Source organism: Clarias gariepinus, chromosome 3 (genome assembly GCF_024256425.1).
Source record: "Clarias gariepinus isolate MV-2021 ecotype Netherlands chromosome 3, CGAR_prim_01v2, whole genome shotgun sequence".
NCBI lineage: Eukaryota > Metazoa > Chordata > Actinopteri > Siluriformes > Clariidae > Clarias > Clarias gariepinus.
In genome coordinates, this window is record NC_071102.1 from 11,806,248 (window position 1) to 11,828,082 (window position 21,835).

General features: G+C 40.2%; 2 protein-coding genes and 1 long non-coding RNA gene across 7 annotated transcripts in view; 1 reads left to right on the forward strand and 2 right to left on the reverse strand.

Annotated features, from left to right (window-relative positions):
• crtc3 (CREB regulated transcription coactivator 3) overlaps positions 1-3,856 on the reverse strand; it is a 45,392-nt gene extending 41,536 nt beyond the window's left edge. For all 5 annotated transcript variants that reach the window (XM_053491778.1, XM_053491777.1, XM_053491776.1 and 2 more), the window contains exon 1: positions 2,344-3,856. In XM_053491778.1, coding sequence (XP_053347753.1) covers positions 2,344-2,478 — 135 coding nt within the window. In that variant the 5' untranslated portion in view covers positions 2,479-3,856. The remainder of the gene's footprint in view (positions 1-2,343) is intronic.
• LOC128518606 (uncharacterized) lies at positions 1,989-6,405 on the forward strand. Its single transcript, XR_008357761.1, has 3 exons — positions 1,989-2,134; positions 5,136-5,208; positions 6,342-6,405. It is a non-coding gene; the product is annotated as an uncharacterized LOC128518606 (long non-coding RNA).
• Positions 6,406-6,577: 172 nt separating this feature from the next.
• The window catches only part of iqgap1 (IQ motif containing GTPase activating protein 1), a 39,935-nt gene continuing 24,677 nt past the window's right edge, over positions 6,578-21,835 (reverse strand). The window contains exons 14-37 of the mRNA XM_053491815.1: positions 20,916-21,040; positions 20,664-20,827; positions 16,986-17,076; positions 16,733-16,900; positions 16,498-16,640; positions 16,201-16,371; positions 16,015-16,098; positions 15,834-15,905; positions 15,355-15,424; positions 14,878-15,242; positions 14,612-14,775; positions 14,274-14,498; positions 13,032-13,172; positions 12,814-12,898; positions 11,127-11,359; positions 10,892-11,024; positions 10,704-10,806; positions 10,488-10,623; positions 10,319-10,406; positions 10,023-10,232; positions 8,655-8,821; positions 8,412-8,534; positions 8,209-8,317; positions 6,578-7,903 (exon numbers count right to left, since the gene is read on the reverse strand). Of these exons, the coding sequence (XP_053347790.1) occupies positions 7,790-7,903; positions 8,209-8,317; positions 8,412-8,534; positions 8,655-8,821; positions 10,023-10,232; positions 10,319-10,406; positions 10,488-10,623; positions 10,704-10,806; positions 10,892-11,024; positions 11,127-11,359; positions 12,814-12,898; positions 13,032-13,172; positions 14,274-14,498; positions 14,612-14,775; positions 14,878-15,242; positions 15,355-15,424; positions 15,834-15,905; positions 16,015-16,098; positions 16,201-16,371; positions 16,498-16,640; positions 16,733-16,900; positions 16,986-17,076; positions 20,664-20,827; positions 20,916-21,040 (3,484 nt within the window). The 3' untranslated portion in view covers positions 6,578-7,789. The remainder of the gene's footprint in view (positions 7,904-8,208; positions 8,318-8,411; positions 8,535-8,654; positions 8,822-10,022; positions 10,233-10,318; positions 10,407-10,487; positions 10,624-10,703; positions 10,807-10,891; positions 11,025-11,126; positions 11,360-12,813; positions 12,899-13,031; positions 13,173-14,273; positions 14,499-14,611; positions 14,776-14,877; positions 15,243-15,354; positions 15,425-15,833; positions 15,906-16,014; positions 16,099-16,200; positions 16,372-16,497; positions 16,641-16,732; positions 16,901-16,985; positions 17,077-20,663; positions 20,828-20,915; positions 21,041-21,835) is intronic.

Genomic DNA, 21,835 nt, shown 5'->3' on the forward strand with positions numbered 1-21,835 from the left:
CCAAATGTAATTTACTAAAATGTTAAGCAGCTCTTTGTACACAAGTTGCATCCTGTCACTGGAAATGTCAACACTGTAATGCCAATAATTCAACAAATACTTACAAGCCCATTTTTGAGTGAGAAAAATACTATTGGTTTAAAAAAGAGAGAGAGAAAGAGAGAGAGTGAGAGAAGAAAACATTTATGACAGTAAAACCTCCGTTAAGTCTTAACCATCTCCTTCTCCTGTACTCTTACATCATAACTGTGAAACACATTGCAGCTAAAAATCTCAAAAATAAAATGTTTTATTAATTATGGTGCAAACACTTTTTAAGGTCTTCTGTGTTCTTATTTAGTGATGTAACATTTTTTTTATATAAAAGCAGAGCATTTTAAGGATTTTTATATCAGAGGTTTGAAGCATCTGACAAGAAATTAGCTTTTTATTTTAGTTGCACATTTACTACTCATAACAAAAAGGAAAGTGAAAAAAACTAGAATGGTATTTATGTTCATTTATCATTAATATTCCATCAGCTGGTTTAGTTTGACACTGGTTTCTCACTAAACAAACGTAAGAATTTAAGATGGAGTGTAATGGAAAACAGTCAGTGACAGACAAACCTGTGACATACAGTACTGTAACAGGCAGTGACGGTGACGGATGTTTAGGATAGCAGAAGAAAGGGCGAAGATCTAATATCTATCAACAGCACAACAATAAAGTTTTTAAGGTTGAGCAATGCATTATAATTACATCGCATAGGAGCTTAGCCCTGATAGGCCAGAAATCTAACCAGAAATCTCAGTCTCTGAGAATTACCAATGCCTGTGGTGTTAAACAAGAAAGGACAGGAAGTAATTTAGGAAGAGACGACGTTAAAAGGAAGTTAGGTCACAGTTTGACGTGTGGGGTGTGGGGAGGGCGTGTAAGCAATCCTCCTTTCTTGAGAATGAAAAAAAAAGGCTGTGAGGTTGATTGTGACGCTATAAAAAGCAGCCTAATTTAGTTTAAAAAAGACTGAAAGGGAATACTGAGTAATGTTCATACATTGTACGTGTCTGTGAGCACAAACCATCTAAGAAGACAACCCGGTTCACTGCTTATACAGAAACAGACATTTCCTTTAAAAACTACTCTAAAAATTCATGTCAATCAATACCAGGCACTGCCTTTAAGCAGCGGTGTTAATTAAATAAAAATGAATGAATAAAATGACATTTGTTGTTTAGGACAGGAACTACTTTTCCTTCCACCTTCTTGCAACTCGCAAGTTACAGAACAGCAATAGTAAAGCATGCAGAGAAACACACTCTCCTAGTTCATTACTTGTGCAGTGAAGAATAAGTCCTGAAAAGGACATAAATATAAACAGCCTTTTGTTGAGCATGCTTAAACCTGATTAAACCTGCATTTTTTTCTTGATCAATTCATTCATCTTCTATACTGCTTATCCTCTACAGGGTCGGAGGGAGCCTGCAGCCAATCCCAGGAAACTTTGAACACAAGGTGGGTACACCTTGGTCAGGGTGCCAATCCTTCACAACGCACACACACAACAACATCAAATACCGTCTGCATGTCTTTGGACTTAAAGAGGAAACCCACCAAGCACAGAGAGAATATGCAAACTCCTCAAACAGAGACCCGAGGCAGGAACAGAACCTTCAACATTTAAGGTGCGAGTCCACAGTGCTAACCATTACACCAAGTTATATCCTGATCTTTTACAGTTTCATACTTTATAACACACTTTGATGCCAGTTATCACTGATCACTACTGAGCACTACTCTGGCACAGATGATGAGCACAGGTGAAGTAACTGCGCACCAGGACATCGACACTTTTTTCAAATTTGGTCCGGCACAATGGGCGACAGGTCATTTCTGTGGCAGGTACTTAAGGGGTCGGGTTACCAACTCGACACCCGATTGTCATTCACACATTACAGGCAATTTGGGAACCTGCATGTCTTTGGACTGTAGAAGGTAAGCGGAGTACCCGGAGGAAACCCAACAAGCGAGAACATGCAAACTGCATGCACACAGACACAGAGGTGGGAACTGAACTCACAACCCTGGAGAAGACTTTATATACTAATCAACTACTTCTTTTATACATCTTAATGTAAATGACCATGAGTGCTAGGTAAGCATGCATGAACCCTGGCATCTTTTATAAATGTAGAGATCTGATAGATGAATGAATAATCATATGCATAAACGCGTCATTACGGTAAATTCTGACAGATCTCAGGTGTGTACAGGCTCTAACCTGCTGCACCGACATACAGGAAATCTCAACAGTTTCATCTTAAAACCCATAAAGCATATTTCCAGATTTTGCCTCTACTTTACCCGTGAGACGGTCAGGTCCGTCATGAGCTGCTCGAAGGCCCGCGTCTCCTCCGCTTGTTTCTGGTTATGCAGCGCGATCTTCTCGCTGAACTTTCTCGGGTTAGAGGCGCTACTCGAGCCCGGGGATCCGGACATGATGGAGGCCGCAAGAGTTTAAACACCGACTCCAAAGCAAAAAAAAATGAAAAATAAAAAAATAAAAACAAACAAATATCCTGTCTGTTTAAATCTTAAATATGTTTCAGCTGTCCTGCCATGGTGGACGTTTTTGTAAAACTGACATGCTAGGCATTAAAAAAATGTCCGAAAGTCAGAGACGTCAGCTGTCAAACCAAACTCAGTCCACAAGTCGGGAGATAAAACTTATTTTTAGTCTTGAATAAAAGATGGTATTATTTACTTTTGTAAAATAGGCGTGAAAACAAAGCAGTGTTGTAGTATATAATAAGAAGGTAATAATTCAATAAATAACTTTTCAGCACTGCCTTGATTCGTTAGCCGGGTTAGCCCGCGCTAGTTAGCTAGCTACACTCCGTTAGCATGGTAGCTAACGCTAGCGTGTATCTGCATTATTATTATTTCCTCCATTGAGGCTTTTTATGCAGCTGGCGGGATTATTTTTACGTAAAAATTATTATAAATATATTGTTATATGTAATAATAATAATAAACCACGTATTACATCTGACACTTCGCTAAGCTTATCTCTTCCAGCACGAAAGCTAAACCTTAGCGCGTTCGCTAAAACAGCAGTTTTTGACAACTTGACAACTACAGTTAAATGAGATAGTTTATCCTCGGCGTGTTTTAAAGAAAATGTTTGTGAGTTTAAATGCTTTAAGGGACCTCCTTTAAACTGTTCAGCTAGCTTTCTGAGCGTGTCTGAAGCCTGGGGAAGCTAACAGCCCGCGCCGAGGCAGCGCACTGAGTCCTCACCACTCAACTCCTTCCTTCTTATGGACGTCGAAGTTATTACGCGAGTAATTCAGAGGGTCCTAACCACCGAGACACAACAATATTTCGACCCTAAACGTATTTTTTTTAAAAACAAGCGAAAAGTTTGGGGGTATTTTTTGTTTTGTTTTTCGTGCGAAACTTTTCCGCAATTTCAACAAGTGGTCCGAGCCGCACTGAGAGCACCGGGGCTAAGCCTGATTACGCATTCAGTAACTAATCAAATGAACTAAACCAAACTTCACCCTGCTGCTGAACTCAACACCACACACTCATTACTGACTTTACACACACCAAGTCTGCTCGTACAGTCCGACCGATCGTCACTGTCATCCGATAGTTATATATATATTTATATATTGATAAATATATATATAAAAAAAAAACACTGAAGTGTCAGTTGTGTCAGATTGTTAAATCCAGGTCATCTGAAATGTCTCCTCGATCCTGTTCACATCCATCCGCACTGGAGTTGATCTGGTGCAGGCTCCTCTTGCACAACGGGCTTGTTTGGTTTTTTACTCCGATCTCCTAATCACCGAGTGAAAACAGCAGGAAAAAAAATACACACACAAGCTCGCTTCTAAACTGGACGTCAATTTTGAAAACTTTGTCCACAAGACGGCAGTGCAGTTCCCTTAAAGAGACAGTACCGCCTAATAGTGAAGAGGCATTCAGGAATTACTTTCTCACTCTTTCACTCTTTCACTCACTCACTCACTCGTCGTCTATAGCGCTTTTTCCTGTCTCTCATTCATTTACTCCTGATAAAGTTTGACTCTAGAAAGTGCACGGATTTTTTGCACCTGTTAGTATAGCTGGATGCACTTCCTAAGGTATAACACCATGACATCATGGTGGCCTCACACCATCAGGGTTCGCTTCCCGCCTTGGGTCTGGTACAATTGCTTCCATATCTGTTTTGATCCGCGCCCGAGTAGGCCGTATCCTCAGTGCGGAATGATTGTATTCTAGCTGATCTAGCTCGGGGTCAAAAACGATCCTTGGGCCCTAATGTGAAACTTTGACACCTTTCCTTTTTTGTCATCACAAACAGTGAATGCATGCATGTGTAAGTGTGTGTGTGTGTGTGCATGTGCTTGTTTCTACATGCCGCCGTGCAGCAGAATTGTCAAAACTCTCACGACATAGATGCGCCACTCACGTTCGTGCAAACACATCGCTGCCGCGTGACAAGAAAAGTTGTCTCTTCTTTCCTCATGCAAATCACCCTCTTACCTGAGATGTTGGTTGAAATCCACAGTCATGTACATGACCCGTTTCTTCTGTGAAGCTGTGCCAGTTTTTACATCTCTTCTCTCTCACACTATTCACACACAGCTTCTGCCCACTCTTCCTCTGCATCTGCCGCTCTGTTAAAATATGCTACCATGCTAGGATAGCGTCATATCTAAAAGTCAAAAAGTCGAGATGAAAATATGATGTGTAAAATAAGAAAGCACATTTTAAGCTTCATTCACCCTGTGGAGCCTGAGAGACAAAAATATTTAGAGAGAGAGACAGATGTATATATGACACTGTACATAGATCTCTCATAAAGCTATAATTAATTCCCACATTTGTTTGTATGCACAATAAGTGTCATTTATGTCCATGCTAAGATGTTCTGAGTAATAAACAATGCTTTGACAAGCAAGGTTTGATTAGATGTATTACACAAAGTGAAAAATTTTAAAGTTGTCTTATTTTTATTTTGATGATTACAGCTTAGGAAAATAAGAAATCCAGCATCTCAAAAATTACAGTAATTAATTTCGTGTTTGAGTAAATAACTATTAATACAGTATACTGTAAATACTGTGTATCTTTCTGTCTAGTTTAGTACACAGATGGGGAACCCTGCTGACTTGACAGTTGTCCAGATGATCATTGACACCCTGCACAAGGATGGTAAGTCACTTAGGCTCTGCTTTCCCCATGACATTATATTTTTCTATTATTAAAAAAAAATTCTATAAAAAAAAAAATCACTAGCTGCTTCATGCTGCTTTATGTTTTTTTTTAAAGGAGAATTTGGAGAAAATTTGGTGAAATTTCTATTTTAAGACTATCCTCAAAATTCCTTTCTGTTTTTGAAAGAGGCAAGATTTCTAGCCAATGCAAACCCAATCATAGAGCTTTTTGTTCAGAATGTCAGTATCTCTTATGTGAAGGAATCCTACCAGAAATTGCACAGCTCTTTTTTTTAGCCAGTTAAGATTCAGTCACTTATTTAATACCCATACACTTGTTCATTCATGCAGTTATTCAATCATTTAATCATGTTGCAGCAGTAAAATAAAAAAATGCAAATATTCCTTTTTCTTCAGATAATGTTCGCGTTGAACACCAGAAAACGGTTTGTGCAATGGTTGTTGATGCCAGAGGCTGGTTTAAGTATTTCCAAAACCGCTAGATCTTCTATGATTTTTACACACATCACTCTGTAGGGATTATTCAGAATATTGCAGAAAAAAAAAAAAATTACTTGCAGCAAGAAATCAGTTCTGTGGGTGGATTGCACCTGTAGTTCTGAGACGAGCTGGAGGAGAAAGGACGGGGGGGGGGGGGGGGGGGGCTGTAGAGTACCTCACGTAACCACTATTTAACACCAGGATAAGCAGGAACGCATCTCAGAATGCATGCCAACCCTCAAGAAGAGGTTAATAAAAACAGAAGATTTAATTACTGTACATTCCATTGATGTCACCCAAGGACATTGATATAAAGCTACCCAAGCTTATTCTGGATTAAACCCTAAAAGTACAGTTTACAGGCCTTGTAGGATCGATTTCAGCACTGAAGACATTCAGGAAAATATATATTTACTAAGACATGTTTTTGCCACCTGATTGTACAGGGTGTCAACCTTAAGCAGACAGGGATGGGATGGCCAATCTTCTGAAAAGACTGAAAAGAAAGTCGTTTGGGATACAAGTCTTCCAGTTTGTCCTCCAGCATTTTGGCTGGGACAGAGCGAATATTGTCAATGACCTCCTCCAAGAAGTCCAGATCTCACTCTGTGTGATTTTTTTTTCCTGTAGGGCTACACAAAGGAGGAGATGTACGGGACAAAGCCTCGGGCACTGGAGAACTTGCAGGCAGTACATGCTCATGTACAATTTGTTTTAATAAATTTCTATTAGAAAAATAATTTTTTTCTTTCTTAATTTTTATTGTCTAGTTACTTTTCACCCACCCTGTATATTTAGCTGATTAGACAGCACCAACAAAATATTAATAGCAATAAATACAAAAAACAAATAAAGAAGTCACAAAGTTCCAAATAATTTCTCATTTATTTATTTTCCAGCTGTATTTTGATTGTCCTATTCATTATCTTGATTTTTATTGCTCCCCGGGCTATTCCGCACCAGCATTTTTTGGCAAAACTCTCACTATACTGATAGATTTTTTTTATTATTATTAACATTTTACACATGTACGAAATATCAGGCATTCAAGTGCTGTTCATCTGATTGTATCCAGTAAAACATTTGAAACACAATGATAATGAAATATTGAGACCCCTGCCTACAATGCAACGATGCCATGCAGATAGATGTAGTAGTCAGACACCACGATAGAGAACAGTCACCATAAACAGAACCGAACTGAAAGTAACTGTTTGCATTCAGGTTGTTTGAAATAAAAGAAAGGAGTGCTGATTAAAGTGATTATGCAGCACTTACTTTGCCGCGTCTTTTTTTTTTTATTGTCCCTTTAATTTCCCACAGTAATTGTAGTTCGTTGCAAATATAGGAGATGAAGTGTTGAGAACAAAGACTGACACCACATTCTGCCTTGGCTGTCATGCTTCAGTAGGAATCTAAGAGCCCTGTTAAGATTGCTAATATATGAGCACTTTACACCCAACAGTTTATTCAAGTTAAGGCAGTGTAAAAACAAGTATAGAAAAAATAGAAAGCTAAGGAATCAAAAAAATGGACGTAAACTTAAAAAATTCATACAGCATCCGATAGTCGGGAGGGGACAGATACATATATAGATAGATATCTTTTCCAATAAATTACAATTTGTGACAATACAATCCAGGTTTAAATTCCAGAACTCTGAGTTAGGTAGATGACTGTGATTTTGCTGTGATAAATATCATTTTGGTTTGCATACTTCCTATATGACATGTACTTTCCTGATGAGCATACTTAGAAACGTGCCTCGTCTTCCCGAGGCATAAAATTTAAACAGAACAAAAATCCCCCATCATTCTCTTTACATATTTCAGAGGATTTGTTGCTCATGCAGGCATTTTTCTGCAGGGCAAATTTAACCCATATTTTTACCAATAACCGTTTCAAAACAATGAGAAAGACATTTCGAGGCACCGAAGAATGATACTCATTGAGGCTTTTCATCAGAGAGAAGACTATTCGGAGTAGTGCAGGTGGATAACTTGACCGCAGGGGCTGGTGTTGTATGGTATTGGGCATAGCTTGGCATGTAACAGTCTATAAAGCCCTTCTCAGAGTCTCTATTTGCCATAGAATTTCTTATTGAGCAGGAAAATGAGCAGGTTGACGTTGACGGTCGCCCGGTCAAAAAGCTTCATGACGGCCACACCCTCGTACTGTAACTGCAGGAGATCCTGTCAATCAAAGAACAAGAAATTTATTTTACAATGATGCTGTAAAGAATGTCTATGTCTAAAGGAATATAAAAGCTATACTTGGTATTGTAACATTACTGTACATATCACAAAAACAAAAATCGAAAAAAAACCATATTAAATGTAAAATAGAAAATTTACAGTATAATGTTTATCTGCTATTCTTAAATTACAACAATATAATAAATACAAATATAATAAAATAAAATCATATTAAATAAGGTTATCTGCAAGGCTAAAACAGCATACAAGATGTAAAGTGGATATTAAAGAACAATCTTTACCTGGTATTCTAACATTAGCGTCTCCAAATGGACTCCCATAAACTTGGCTTTTACATCGAACACTCCAACAACCTCAGACGGAGAAATCTCAAAAATGACATTCTTGAATCTGTAAAAAATCGAGAGATAGATATGATGTTTATAGTAAACTGTTGCCGGCATGTTTTATACACACACGTTTGTAAAATCAGGTGTAGGCTCACTGATTGGTTTGCAGATCCTCGATCTCAATCAGCACTCCCTTCTCATGCAGACGTGCTGCTGTGTATTTCTGTGAAGCCTGCTTGCTCTTCTTAGCCTTGTTTTCTCCAGGCTTCTTCGACACTCTAAGTAGAATAAAGACAAACCATAAGCTCTGAAGAGAAAAAAAAAGCGCCAGCCCTCTTTGGCTACTCTTCATGGTACAAGTGACATTCAACATAATAAAAACGATGGACTTCACTTACTTGCCCTTGCTGGCCAGATTGTCCATGCAGGTCTTTATGTACTGATTGTAGTAGTCGATTTGTACGTTGTAGAAACTGGTCTTCGTGTTCAGAGCGGAATTGGTTTGCTGAAGCTTTACCAACTCGGCCTTCCTTCTCTGCCGATACCTCCTCTGATTTCTGATGTCCTGCGTAAATTCATGTTTACATTATGTTAATTTATAAAATCGATGTTAATTAAATTAAGTTTTATTCAGTAAATTGGTCAGAAATAGTTCTTTTAATGATAGCTTTATGTTTCATACATTGGAGGAACAGAAAGCAGTCTCAGAAAAAGTCTGGCCTGTCTGTCGGACTGAAACGTCCGGCCTGCCTGTCTGTCTGTCGGACTGAAACGTCCGGCCTGCCTGTCTGTCTGTCGGACTGAAACGTCCGGCCTGCCTGTCTGTCTGTCGGACTGAAACGTCCGGCCTGCCTGTCTGTCTGTCGGACTGAAACGTCCGGCCTGCCTGTCTGTCTGTCGGACTGAAACGTCCGGCCTGCCTGTCTGTCTGTCGGACTGAAACGTCCGGCCTGCCTGTCTGTCTGTCGGACTGAAACGTCCGGCCTGCCTGTCTGTCTGTCGGACTGAAACGTCCGGCCTGCCTGTCTGTCTGTCGGACTGAAACGTCCGGCCTGCCTGTCTGTCTGTCGGACTGAAACGTCCGGCCTGCCTGTCTGTCTGTCGGACTGAAACGTCCGGCCTGCCTGTCTGTCTGTCGGACTGAAACGTCCGGCCTGCCTGTCTGTCTGTCGGACTGAAACGTCCGGCCTGCCTGTCTGTCTGTCGGACTGAAACGTCCGGCCTGCCTGTCTGTCTGTCGGACTGAAACGCCTGGCCTGCCTGTCTGTCTGTCGGACTGAAACGAAATAATATAATCACTGATTACATTAAAGCTGATCAGATTATCTTTGGCTTTAACCTTTTAACTATTTCAACAAACTCTTTACCAGTTAGTACTTTTATTTCCGCTAGTATTTAATATAATTGTGTATTTATTACTTTTCCATAAATGGCATCTCAGCTAAAATTAGTCTTAGTATAGTTTAAATGCATTTTCATTTTTAAAGGTTTAGTATTTAAATGCACTGTAATATTAAGACTGCTGGAAGGCAACTTTTCATATAATACATTTTTAAACCATATTTTTTTTTATTCTAATGTGAAATGCATACTTAATTTGAATTTTTTTTTTCTAATAAGATGACATTTATTTATTCAGAGTAATTAAGGATATAGGATCATTAAATTAGTATTATAATGTAGAACAAAAGAGCCTGACAGAATAAAAAAAAAAGAAAAAAGAAATCCTTAATTCCTAAAGGCACTAAGTGTGTCTGAAACGGTACCTTAGCGATGTCATTGATAAGGTCCTGGTATCGGTTTTCTGGCTGTACTTTCCCCAGCTCTGCCAGTCTCTGTAGGTTGCTCTTAATCTTGTCCTTTTTGCCCTGCAGTGTGAGACTGTCGTCCACCACCGGTTTCGCCTGCTTCATCTTTTCGGGTGTCTTGGCGTCACGGATGGCTCGTCGCTGCATTGCGCGCTGGTACTCCACCTCCTGTAGACCACACAAATCAATAACAGGGTGTCAACGAACATATCTACCTGATTAAAGCACCCATGTGATCTCTTCCTGGCGTTTACCTGCTCCGGGGTTGCAGCAGTGTCCAGGATTTCGGACAGCGTTTCTCCTGGTTGGAATCGGATCACATCCACAATGAGCCTCTTGGTGCTGAAATTGAATAAACATAATTTAAAAGTTTTGAATTCCGGAAAATATCTTTTAATCTAAAATATCAGAAGCAGGATGTACTTCAGAAGGAGGGTCTTGGCGTCGGTTTCGGCGTTCACTTCCCCGGGGACGTCGAATTTGTTGGTGAGGGTTAGAGAGACTTCGGTCTTGCCCATCATGTCCTTGTTAGGGTCATCAGACGGCAGTGGATTCTCTCCTGCAAGTGAAAAATCCCAGCTGAAGTAAACAGCTGTTCAGTTACAGTTACATTCTATTTTCTTTTCTTTGGTGACTCACCTATCAGAGACTCGATGGTTGGCACCTCTCCCAAATCTTCCAGCAGCTCATGAATGGGATCATTGTGCTCAGGAGCGATGGCGTCCTGGTGATCTAGCAAAAGCTGTGAGATGAAAAAAAGAAATAACCTGAGTGTCATAAAAATAGATCATACGGGCAGTTATGAGTGTGAGTTTGCACACACTGACCGTGTGTGTATTGATGATCTCGCCGATGGAGATGTAAATAACAGGCTTGCTGACGGTGATCAGGTCCGAGTACTGATCCACGTTAAATTTGTCCTCTAGTGATGGGACGTCACAGGCTGCCAAGAAGAAACGTCTGTGGAGGATAGAGCAACAGAAACATAACGAGTGAGGCTTTAGCTGTCCAATACTTGTATTGTAATTGTGAAAGTATGACAGCACAGGGATAATTGCATACCTGAATTTCTGGTAGGAGTTTGTAAGGTACTCATTGATGGGGTTAAGGTGGGCGTTGTCTCCAAGAAACATTTTGTTTGAAGCGGCGTGTTGCAGCATTTTGGCGATGGAGCCCAGGTTTCGCCGCTGATCGGTGGTCAGCTGACCTCCAGCCGACATATCGATGATGTCAAAAGCATCAGGCGCCACAATGGCAGGGTTCATATAGCGATAATATAGCAGGTTTCCAACAATCTGAAATCATACATGCGCAATCAGACGACTAAGACAGCACCGACAGCAATTTTTATGTTTTCGGCAGGGCTTAGTAGGAAACGAGGCAGGGAGACAAGTAAGAGAGAGCGCGTGGGGCTCACCTTGTGTGCGCAGGTACGGAGAAGCAGAAGTCTCAAGAGAGCAGTGAAGGCAAAGGCAAAGGGGCGGCTGGAGCCAGAATAGACGATGTGAGAGAGAGAGAGAGAGAGACAGACAGACAAAGAGATAGAGGCAGCACTCAGCACTGAGTAAAGTGAGGAGACTGAAGCATGACAGCTGTGGTCTTTACAAGCACAGGTTTCAAAAGGATAATTAAATATGTAATCCAATAATATACAGTAGAGATGGGCAGACGTACAGGAGCAGTCAAAAGTTTGGACACACCTTGCTATTATGCTTAGTTGGAGACACTTCTCATTATCAACTGTTTAAAATTTAGGAGACCATGGAATTAAAAGGTGTGTCCAAACTTTTGACTGGTAGTATAATCACCTAATTATCTTATAAAAAAATAATAAATTGCTCAAAGAGTAAGTCCTACAAAATAGGGCTGACAAACAAAAACACACCAAAAAAAAAAAAGTTCATATTGAACAGTGAAGTCATGACATACTGGTTTGGAAGTTAAGTGACCCAAATGATATTGGAAATGCCTTGGAGCGAGATCAGGACTGTACGTGCAACGTGGCTATAACTCCCAGGCAAGTTCCTGCAATATACTGTACAAGTGCTTCAGTGGGCAGTATTAGGCCGTGCACTGTCCTGCAAAAACAATGTCTTTGGGGAACAAACCAGGACATTTTTTCCCTATTGAGGGAAAAAATGAGTTCCTGGGATTCAGAAGTAAAGCAGGCAGTCTGGTCAGGGCTCCGATGGTATCCAAGCACTAGTGAAATGCTGGGATAAGTGCATTAGTGTAGCAAGGGGTTATATAGAGAAATAAAGTAAATTTTCACCGTGAACATCACGTTTTAGCAGTATAACAAATCAACAATGTGATGCAATGACAGCAGTGATTATATTCAAGGGACTTTACAAAAAGCTTTGATATTGCAACTTTTCATTGCTTATATTTTTCTTACATGCAACAAACATGTACCGTAGTGTTCTGTCCGTGGTAGTAGATAATCATAGACTTAATGAGACGGTTTATTTATGGCCGCTTAGTGTAGCTAGGGAATTTCTGTTATTAAAATAGCTCTTGTTATTGTGTTTGTGTATATTTGGTTCAAGCACTCGACCAAAATATGTCTCGATCCGCCCATCACTAGAAGTAATCAAATCCAGGTTTTTGTAGATATACAAAAAAGAAAAAACAGATTTAAGCAAAAAAACTTTGTGGTCTTTAAGAGAAACACGACCACCCAAGAAAAATGAAGAAAACATACAAGCGCGGTCTGTGGGGATTAATGGGGACGATTGCGAACACAAACCTTCAAAAGCTCGTCCTCTGTGGCATCGGGAAACTTTTCATTGAGCGTATCCTTCAGTACTTTGGAAATGAACCGCATCCCATAGCTGTGGACGAATAAATCATCACAGTCAGAGAGTGTAACACTGACACTTCCACTCAGGCCAGGGTTCGAATATTCACATCCATATTTAAAGCTTTACTTTACAGTGAGTGAATATCCACACACTGCGTACTCACGGGATTTTGTCGACAGAAACTATGATGGCTGACAGAAATTTGTCCGTCACTGTCCGCATGTTCTTAATGGAGGCTTCAAGGCGGGTTCGAACCTCTTCATGGCTCATGGCTTGTTCTGGTGTGACATCATAAGGCAGCTTGCTGTAAAAGACGACAGGTAAATAGATTTAAACTTGCGATAATATCAAACTGCTTATCAAGCAGAAAGTTTCTGCATGCGTTATGGCTTCACATAGTCAAACTGAAATGTTCTTCTCCATGCAAAAATCTTGAGCCGTGCCTCATTTCTTCATATTTCACTTCCAAAGAGCCAGACTTTTTTTCACTTTTTTAAAAAGAGGAATAGTTCTCCAGGCTTTCTGAAGGACTTTTTGGTTCACATTTTTGGCAAGATTTTGTCTCTCATTTTCAGTCCAGTTCATGAAGAGCACCTAAGTTAAGGCATGAACTGGTGAGAAACAGGTGCAGATGATTGATGATCAGGCCGGTGATTAGTGTACTGGTGATGCTGAATGGTTGGAACTGATGAGAGCGGAAATGAGGTCGCTGCAGAGGTTGTTACACAAACAACCAATGTTTAAATTGTATCTTTAGGCACTTTGCAGCCTGTTACAGTAAAATATTTTCCGACATTTCTTTAATTTTATATAATGCAATATAATTAAAATTAATATGAGGAAAAGATGGGTGGCTCAAGACCTTTGCACAGTACTGTATATAAAATTTTTCCTTTTTGCATGGATCTCTACCCGAAGTAAAGCTGTAGCATTTTAAAATTAAAATTTTATTTGTCACATACACAGTCATACACAGTAAGATATGCAGTGAAATGCTTAATTCTTCGCAGTTTCTTGTTGGTAGGCAGGAGTCAGAGTGCAGGGTCAGCCATTTTTACGGCGCCCCTCGAGCAGACAGGGTTAAGGGAATTATATATGTTTTCTTTAAAGTATATTATACACATAAATACTCAATTTGGGCTAAAACACGATTTTTTCCCCCCATTATTCAATAATATCAGAGGGGTTTTCATATTACATATTTGATCATTCTCTTGCATCTTTTCTGTTGTTATATCTACCTCTGGGACTGTTATGGCACATAATCTAAGACTAGTAATAAATAAGTTATCACAGACCATCGTTCACTATTTCCTTAAAATAATAGGACGTCCCATTTAATTTCATTCCATCCAGGATTCCATCCACATCCACATATGTAAACACATCATAAAGCATTTCAAACCTGGCCTCTCCAGTCTGAGACTCCATCTGATTCACCCAGGCCTTGTAAATATCCACTGGGTCAGTCTTAATGTTTAGCGTCTTGTCGTCCATGATCTCTTTCACGACCGGAGACAGGATCTGCCTCAGAGCGTTCTGACCACGAGCTCCTCTGTTGAAGCTCACCACCATTTTGATGACAGTGGGGTTTCCAGTTACAATCTCCTGGATCTGGTCCACTTTTGATCTGTTCAAATGGAAATGAGCATAATTTGTAACTTGTGACTCGAATTAATCAAATAACGACACCTAGTTCTACAATTTCAGGTTGGATATGATGTCATGACTGTTGGATCTTACTTGATTTCCTCTTGCAGTGCTGTTTTAAAGAGTTTGAGCAGCAGGTACTCTTCACGCTGGTTGGATGCGTAGTTGTATAGTGTGAAAATCACAGAGTCCATAAATTTAGTGGACTTGTTCTGGGGCATTTGGAAGATCAGCTTGGCCAGGTAGGTGGGATTGGTCTGAAGAATGAAGATAAACAGAAAAAAAACATTTTTTTTTTTATTTTTTTCAACGAAACAGTGGCAAACAGTATCTACATAGCAACATAAAGGAGGACATACCTGCAAAAGATAGAAAAGGTACTGATATGCTTCCAGCTTGTCTCGCTTTTCTTTACTGAGAGCCTTCAGGCCTCCCTTCTGCTTGTTCATCATCATGAGGTTGGACAGCTCGCCCTTGTTCTTCTTGGTGAGCCTCTTGCTATGAGAGACGACCTCCTGCAGGGTGATCTTGTTCTTCACCAGGAGACCGATTTTGATGTCCATCAGGTTGAGGTCGTTCTCCAGCTGCTGGTTGGAGCGGATGTTGGTGATCACTTCCTCCCTTAGACGCATCAGTTCCAGCTCCTCCTGGAAGTCCTGGTCGCTGTGGTCCAGCAGGTGAACGAACTTGCGCACAACCGCCATCGGAGGATCGTCTGCGTTGACTGTGCGAGAAAAAGAGGATGATCAGGAGTTTCCTTAACTACTACAATAAACTAATTCCTAGATATCATGTTATATAGTCTAGAAAAATCCTCATAGAGATGTGGTGCTTACTGAGAGTCTTGTAGTCATCTCTCGCTTTGTTGGCCCGGATAAATGCCTGGATTTTCACCACTTCGTTAATCTGGGATTTCAAAAGATATTTAAGGAATATGGTTCAAGTTTCAAATAATTATAAGCCAACAGGTTGAGCATGCATAGTAAAGAATATACAAAAATGCTATTTCAGCATTCAGGCCTACATATGGACTTACACACTATGGAACAAATTAATCTGACTGTTTGTTGACAACACTGAATTTAATGCATAGATTATACATTTCTAGATGCTATTCTATTAAAACCCTGCGATTTTATTTAAGAAAAATGGAGCAACCTCCGGAGGCATGACCAACATGAAGATAATCTGACTAGGGAATCCGGACAATCAACTTAATCATGTGTGTAATCCATTTCCTTCACCCATACAATGCAAATAGATAGCAGATGCTCTGTATCATTACCAAATACAGAGGAAGAAAACAGTTACTCACGTGGTCTTTGAAATACTTCAGACGATCCCTGTACTTTTTGCGAGCTTGGTGCATCCTAACCATCGACTGGATCTGAGATTGTAAAAAAACGAGCACAAACATTAGCTCACTCCCGTACCCAATTTCATCATTGAAGTAAGTTCAGTGTCCTTCAAGTTATTCAAAACTCTTTTAATCGTACCTTAACAGCATCTTCAGTGTGATCCTTCAAGTACTGCTTTCTGTCATTAAAAGCCTTGCGGTCTTTGTATCCCTTCCAGTGGGCCTGTCAATCACAAAGCACCGATCAATTCACTGGCAAAGGCAATCCATTCCTAGCATTGCTTAGATTCCTGATCAAGTCTGGTGGCTTGAGTCCAGGACTCACCTGGATGCGTCTGATGGCTGGATCCTGGGACTCCAGGAAGCTGAGGCGCTCTTTCTGATTCCGTCTCACCAGGAAACCTCGGCATCGCGCTTGCAGTTTAGCGATCAGACTCTCGTTAGCCAACCACAGCTGCTCCCGGTTGTAGGCCGCAGTTACTCCTGATACGACAGACTGGACATGACCAGAGAGAGAAGCAAGAATCAGTTAACGGATATGGAAATACAAGATGATGAGCTGTACCACTTTCACTTATCTAAATTAAATCATTGCATATGTACAGTATTTTCAACCCTTTACCTGGATCTCGTCCTTGTTCAGCTGTGTATTGTTCTGCACAAATCCAGCAGGCTCGTCCCATGTGCCCTCTTTAGTCTTCAGGTTGTGGTAGTAATTGTAGCCTCCCTTTACCCAGTGCTTCATCCATTCGCTTCCATTATCACCTAAGACATTTTACAGACACTCGTATCACATCCACTCCGGCTCAATGCATCTATTCATGAACACTCGATTCTCGCCCACTTAACACTCTTACCCTCCTTCTGTTTGTCGTTCTTGATCTTCGACAGGTCATCCTGATACGTCTGGGCGCATTCCGCGGTCACGCCGTACAGACTGGCTCCAGGTGTGCGCAGCGCTGCCAGCGTCTGAGTCGCATCCCCACTGTCTACAGCCTCATTAATGGCTTGGATTGCCTGGGAGACTGTCAGAGTGAGATCACGTTAATGCCAAAAATAATAAAGATGATCCTGACGTAAGCTAGGAACTATGCATAGTCCTTTTCTTACACTGCAGGGCCTCTTCAGTGTCTCTGTTAGCTTGGAAGATGGCCTCCTGGATTTCATCCAGCCAGAGAACTGCTGATGGATCCTGAGTCTCCTGAAACCAAGGAAATAAAGCAGAGAAATCTGTAAAGTAAAATGATGCAAAACATTTTTTTTACCCCAGGGAATAAAAGTAATAGATGGAACAGAATTGAAGATTTTATAAACGTCTAAGAATGCGTGTTGATTGTCAGAATGGTTGTAACAAGGTACTAGTGTAACACATTGAGCGGAAGAGGTTTAATTAAAAAGAAATAGCCTGAAATGCATTCTCTCTCACTGACTGGCTTGGGTGTGGACTTACTTTTATCCACCAGGAGGCTCTGTTTGATCACTGCGTCACACCAGCCCGCGGTTTTGTTCTCCCGCCCTTTTTTTTTTTTTTTACCAGCACACTGCGCTGGGATTGGCTAGTAGTTCTGTACAGCGTTCTGATTGGATAATAAAACTATTTATGAAACAGACTTTTTAAACACAGTGAAGTCTTTCTCTGGATTCTTCTTGGGCCTATTGTTTAACCAATGTCCAAAACTTAAGTTTAAAGCAAATGGCTCACGTGGTGTTTGGCACAAAAATGACAAGCAATGTCCTTTCCTTCCCTTTTTTGAAGTCAGCCCGACAGATGTTTAAACATCATGTGTTTAAAAATGTTCAACATCTGACCCTTCTGATTTTATTGCTATTTACGGCGTATGTAATAAACAACTTTGGCTGAATTCACTCCTGTTGCATGGTCGTGAATCTATAATCTACTGCTGTAATCTTTTGCTACAATGGGATGAAAAGGAAGTGGGCGGGGCCCCCGTGGTTTCCGCTGAGAGCAAATCTCTTGGCTGATTGGCTAAGAGTGTAAGGCCCGCCCCTTCGGCCTCACATGCTGGCGGTTCAACTGAACTTGAGGGTGTGGTGGAGAGCTTATAAACCACGGGGGAGTTAAAAAGTGTTTTGGAGATCGCATCAAAATTGGAATTAGTTATGATCTTGCAGTTGAGTGATGTTAATGCTCTTTAATTACACAATTACAATTACAATTTAATTATTATCTTACTGTAATTAATTTTTAGGCTGTGGTTACCGTAAACTTATTATGACATACTATGATGGATATCGTATGACTGGTTATGGTACACACATGGTATATACACATATAGACACACACACACACACATACATACAGACACACATATATGTATGTATGTATGTATGCATACATGAATATGAGTGCCAATCATAATTAAGGAAGTGAAAATAAGGGTGTGGCAAACTGGTAGAGATTATATTTCAGTCTCTCCAGGGCCTGTAGCAGCATGAGGTCATTATTCCTGTGCTAACGTCTATAAATAAACGCCTATTAAATGTGACAAGCTAGTTCCTTCACATTGCTACCTCAAAACAGTAATACTGCGACTGCGATTTGACAGCACCTAAAAAAATAAATAAATACATCACATTTTCATTAGCAATAGGGGAAAATGCACCAGTTCATATCCCAGTTCTAATTTAATCTCAGAATTTTATCTGAAACAAACTGCCACAGTCTGGTCTCGTCTTTTCCAGCAGGGTTTGAATGAAGCCCTTCACTCGCCTCAGCTGTGCAGCACATGACTTTGCAGAAGTTAAAAAGTTGAAGAAAGAGAGAAAAAAAAAACAACAAAAAAAAAATCCAGAAACTTCCTTCCATAACCACTTCCTGTCAGATGTCACAAGAACATCTGGAGGGCTCGAAGCAAATATCACACCAAGGAATCTCCACTCAAAAGATGGTCAGAGCTTAAAAAAAAATGCACAGTCTCGTTCTGCTCGCGTGGAGGAGCAGAGTTTTGTCCTTTTAAGGCAGCGATGCAGTCATCGGTCTGTTATTTCCTACTGTTGTGAAAAAGTCACATAAAGGAAGACCTTGTTTTCATAGCCGTATTGCGTCGTGCATGATTAAGAAATTTGTCCTAGCAATAAGTTAGCCTCAAACTCACACACAAGATAGAAATCAGCACTGAAAAACATACAAAACACTGCATTTCCATGGAAAATTAGCAGGAACAGGCTTTCCACACAAGTTTACCCCCCCCTTAGGCAAAACACAAGCAACCGTTCAGCAAGCTAAATTTTCTCATTGCACCCACAGTGTGCCTTTCACTCCTGTGCCCCTAATACTCCTACATATACTGAATATGATGTACTGTAAGCTGATCAGGTACAGGGACGTTGCACATTGAGAAAAAGACTTTCACTTTCATTGAACGGCAGCCTTGCGGTGACCCCATGCATAAACATATCGAAAGCTCTCTATTTATAATAGAAAAAAAAAAAAAAAACAGCCAGAGGTGGATGATGTGATAAATCCAATCTGATAAACGGATTACATTAAATCTTTAGATACTAGAGCGTCCTCCGTCTGTGAGCATTTATGAGCAATACCAGACATAAAGTATAGAGGGGCTAGAAAGAAAGCATGAGACAGTGAGTGTTATTTATCCGTCTGAAGTCATGGGTTACTGTATCATATGAAATGTGGAGTTAATAATAGAACAGCGCTTCACACAGATCTGCTCTTTGTGTTTGTTCTAATGCGCAATAATAATGACCAGCTGTTATCACTTTGCTTTACACCATATATCACACATTTCATTCTGATTACATGAGATTTTAGACCAATAATCGGGCAATTTAGTGCACGGGACCAATGATTTCTCACTTTTTTTACATACCCACATATGGATGTTTGAATATAAAAGATTGGTTCTATAAAGTCATTTCCAATCGTAGAACATCCCTAATAAGTCACTGTCGAGACGTGATTCAAGATCTGGTGTGTTAGAAGCATCAACTAGGAAGCTCAAGACTGACCAGAAAAGAAATGAGTAAAAAGCAGACCACGCCTACATCTGAATCACACGAAGATTTGTTAGTGGAACTGTAAAGAGAGTACAGTAGGGAGAACTATGACTGGGGTTCTGGGCAGTTTCTCTTTTGCATGAGATATCGAGAGATACATGGTCTAGGGTAGAGAGGAGACCGGGAGGCGTGGTTGTGCAATAAAATTGTTATTTAAGCATCTAACCAATCACAGACGAGACTGAATTTCTGCAACCAATCATAACGCAGCAGGTGGGACTTAACCAAGTGTGAAAAAAATATGTAATCTTTTTTCTTTTGTTACATTCACAACCACTCTGCACGAGTCAAAAATGTTCGGATTAAATGCTTTGAGTATGTAAATGCAGATTTTTATCAGATCAGCCTCCATGTCAACAGTTAAGTTAGAATCTCTGATCAGAATAATTTTAATCAGATTGAAACATCGCTGATGACTCTTACTGTACATTACTAAGAGTGTTCATGACACGGCAAAACTCTATGAAAGATGAAAATGATAACTAAACAGCTAAAGATCATATATTAAAGTTCAAGTGACAAATCTTCCAGTAATGCAGCTCAGCCACTGCTGCGAACCACCTGGAACAGGCAAAAACTACTTTTTTCTCCTTTTATATTTTATAATATATAAGAACAGGCTGAATTTCACAATTGTATATTAAATCTATGTGTGTAACTAAAACAAATGGAATGATTGACCAAGTTAAATGCTATACTGGATGCACTTGGCAAAGGAAAAACTTAAAAAAAAAAAAAAAAAAAACCTACGTGAGCTTTCTCTCTCCGTGCCTCCAGGAGTTTGTCGTAATAATGCTGAGCTATCGATGGGTCCACGTCGGTCAGCTTAGCCGCAGAGTGCTGCAGGGCCTCCAGAGTCTTCTTTGGGTCTCCCTCATCGAGAGCCTCATTAATCAGACCAATCGCAGCGATTCCTAATGACAGGACACACCAGAAGATTGTTAAATATTAGGAGTAACGATGTTACCTGATCTGCTCATCAAGCATTTCTATCTGACTCACTCTCGTGCTCCTCCTGAATAGTGCTGTTGACTTGATCCACACACGCCTGGATGTCGTTCCATGTCAGATAATCGCTGCCCTCTTCTCGCGCTGCAGCCTTCAGACGCATCAACTCGTCCATGTACCTGAATACAGAAACTAATTTATACCCTATCATTTTTTTATCTAGTAGTTGTATGATCATGACAGAGGCATGTACCTGACAAATCCAATTTAGAAAATGTACCTATATTATAATTTTACCTATAATAGGTCTCCAGTCTACATAATGACAAAAAAGGCTTTATTAATTCCGCTGTCACTCACATGACAAGGAGTTAGAGCTAAACATACCAACCAGTAATCAGGAGTTGGGATGTGATGCTGTTATTTTCATGCCAAAAACTGTTTTGCACCCTGATTTTATTTTTGTTCGCTTAAACGCTCACTTACTTTATCAAACGGACCCTTGCGTTGTGCTTAAACCGTATTTCCGGCTCAATTTTACAACATATTATCATAAACTATTTTTTATTATTTTAGATTCTGGAATCCTGTTTTTGATTGACTCCCTTTGATGGTTTATGTGTCCACTTAATGCGTATAGGTGTCAAACACACCCCTATCTCACCTACGCGGTTTGACTCGCGGTGAAACGTGTTCGGCACCGCGAGCTAGAGCAAGTGACCGCCCGATGTTCAGCGAGCTTCCGCGAGGACCGGCAAAAAATAACAGTAAATTTTTTCGCAAAGAAAGATTATAAATGTAATCCAACTACGCCAAAAATTGCCGCGAACCGTACTTACGGCCACCGCGCAAAACCATGTAGGGTTACATTTTCTTCCGTTGTTGCATTTATTATGGTCATATTTTATCAGCATATGGTGAATGTCTTTCACACACACAAAAACTAAAATAAATACTACTGTCTGATCAGAGAC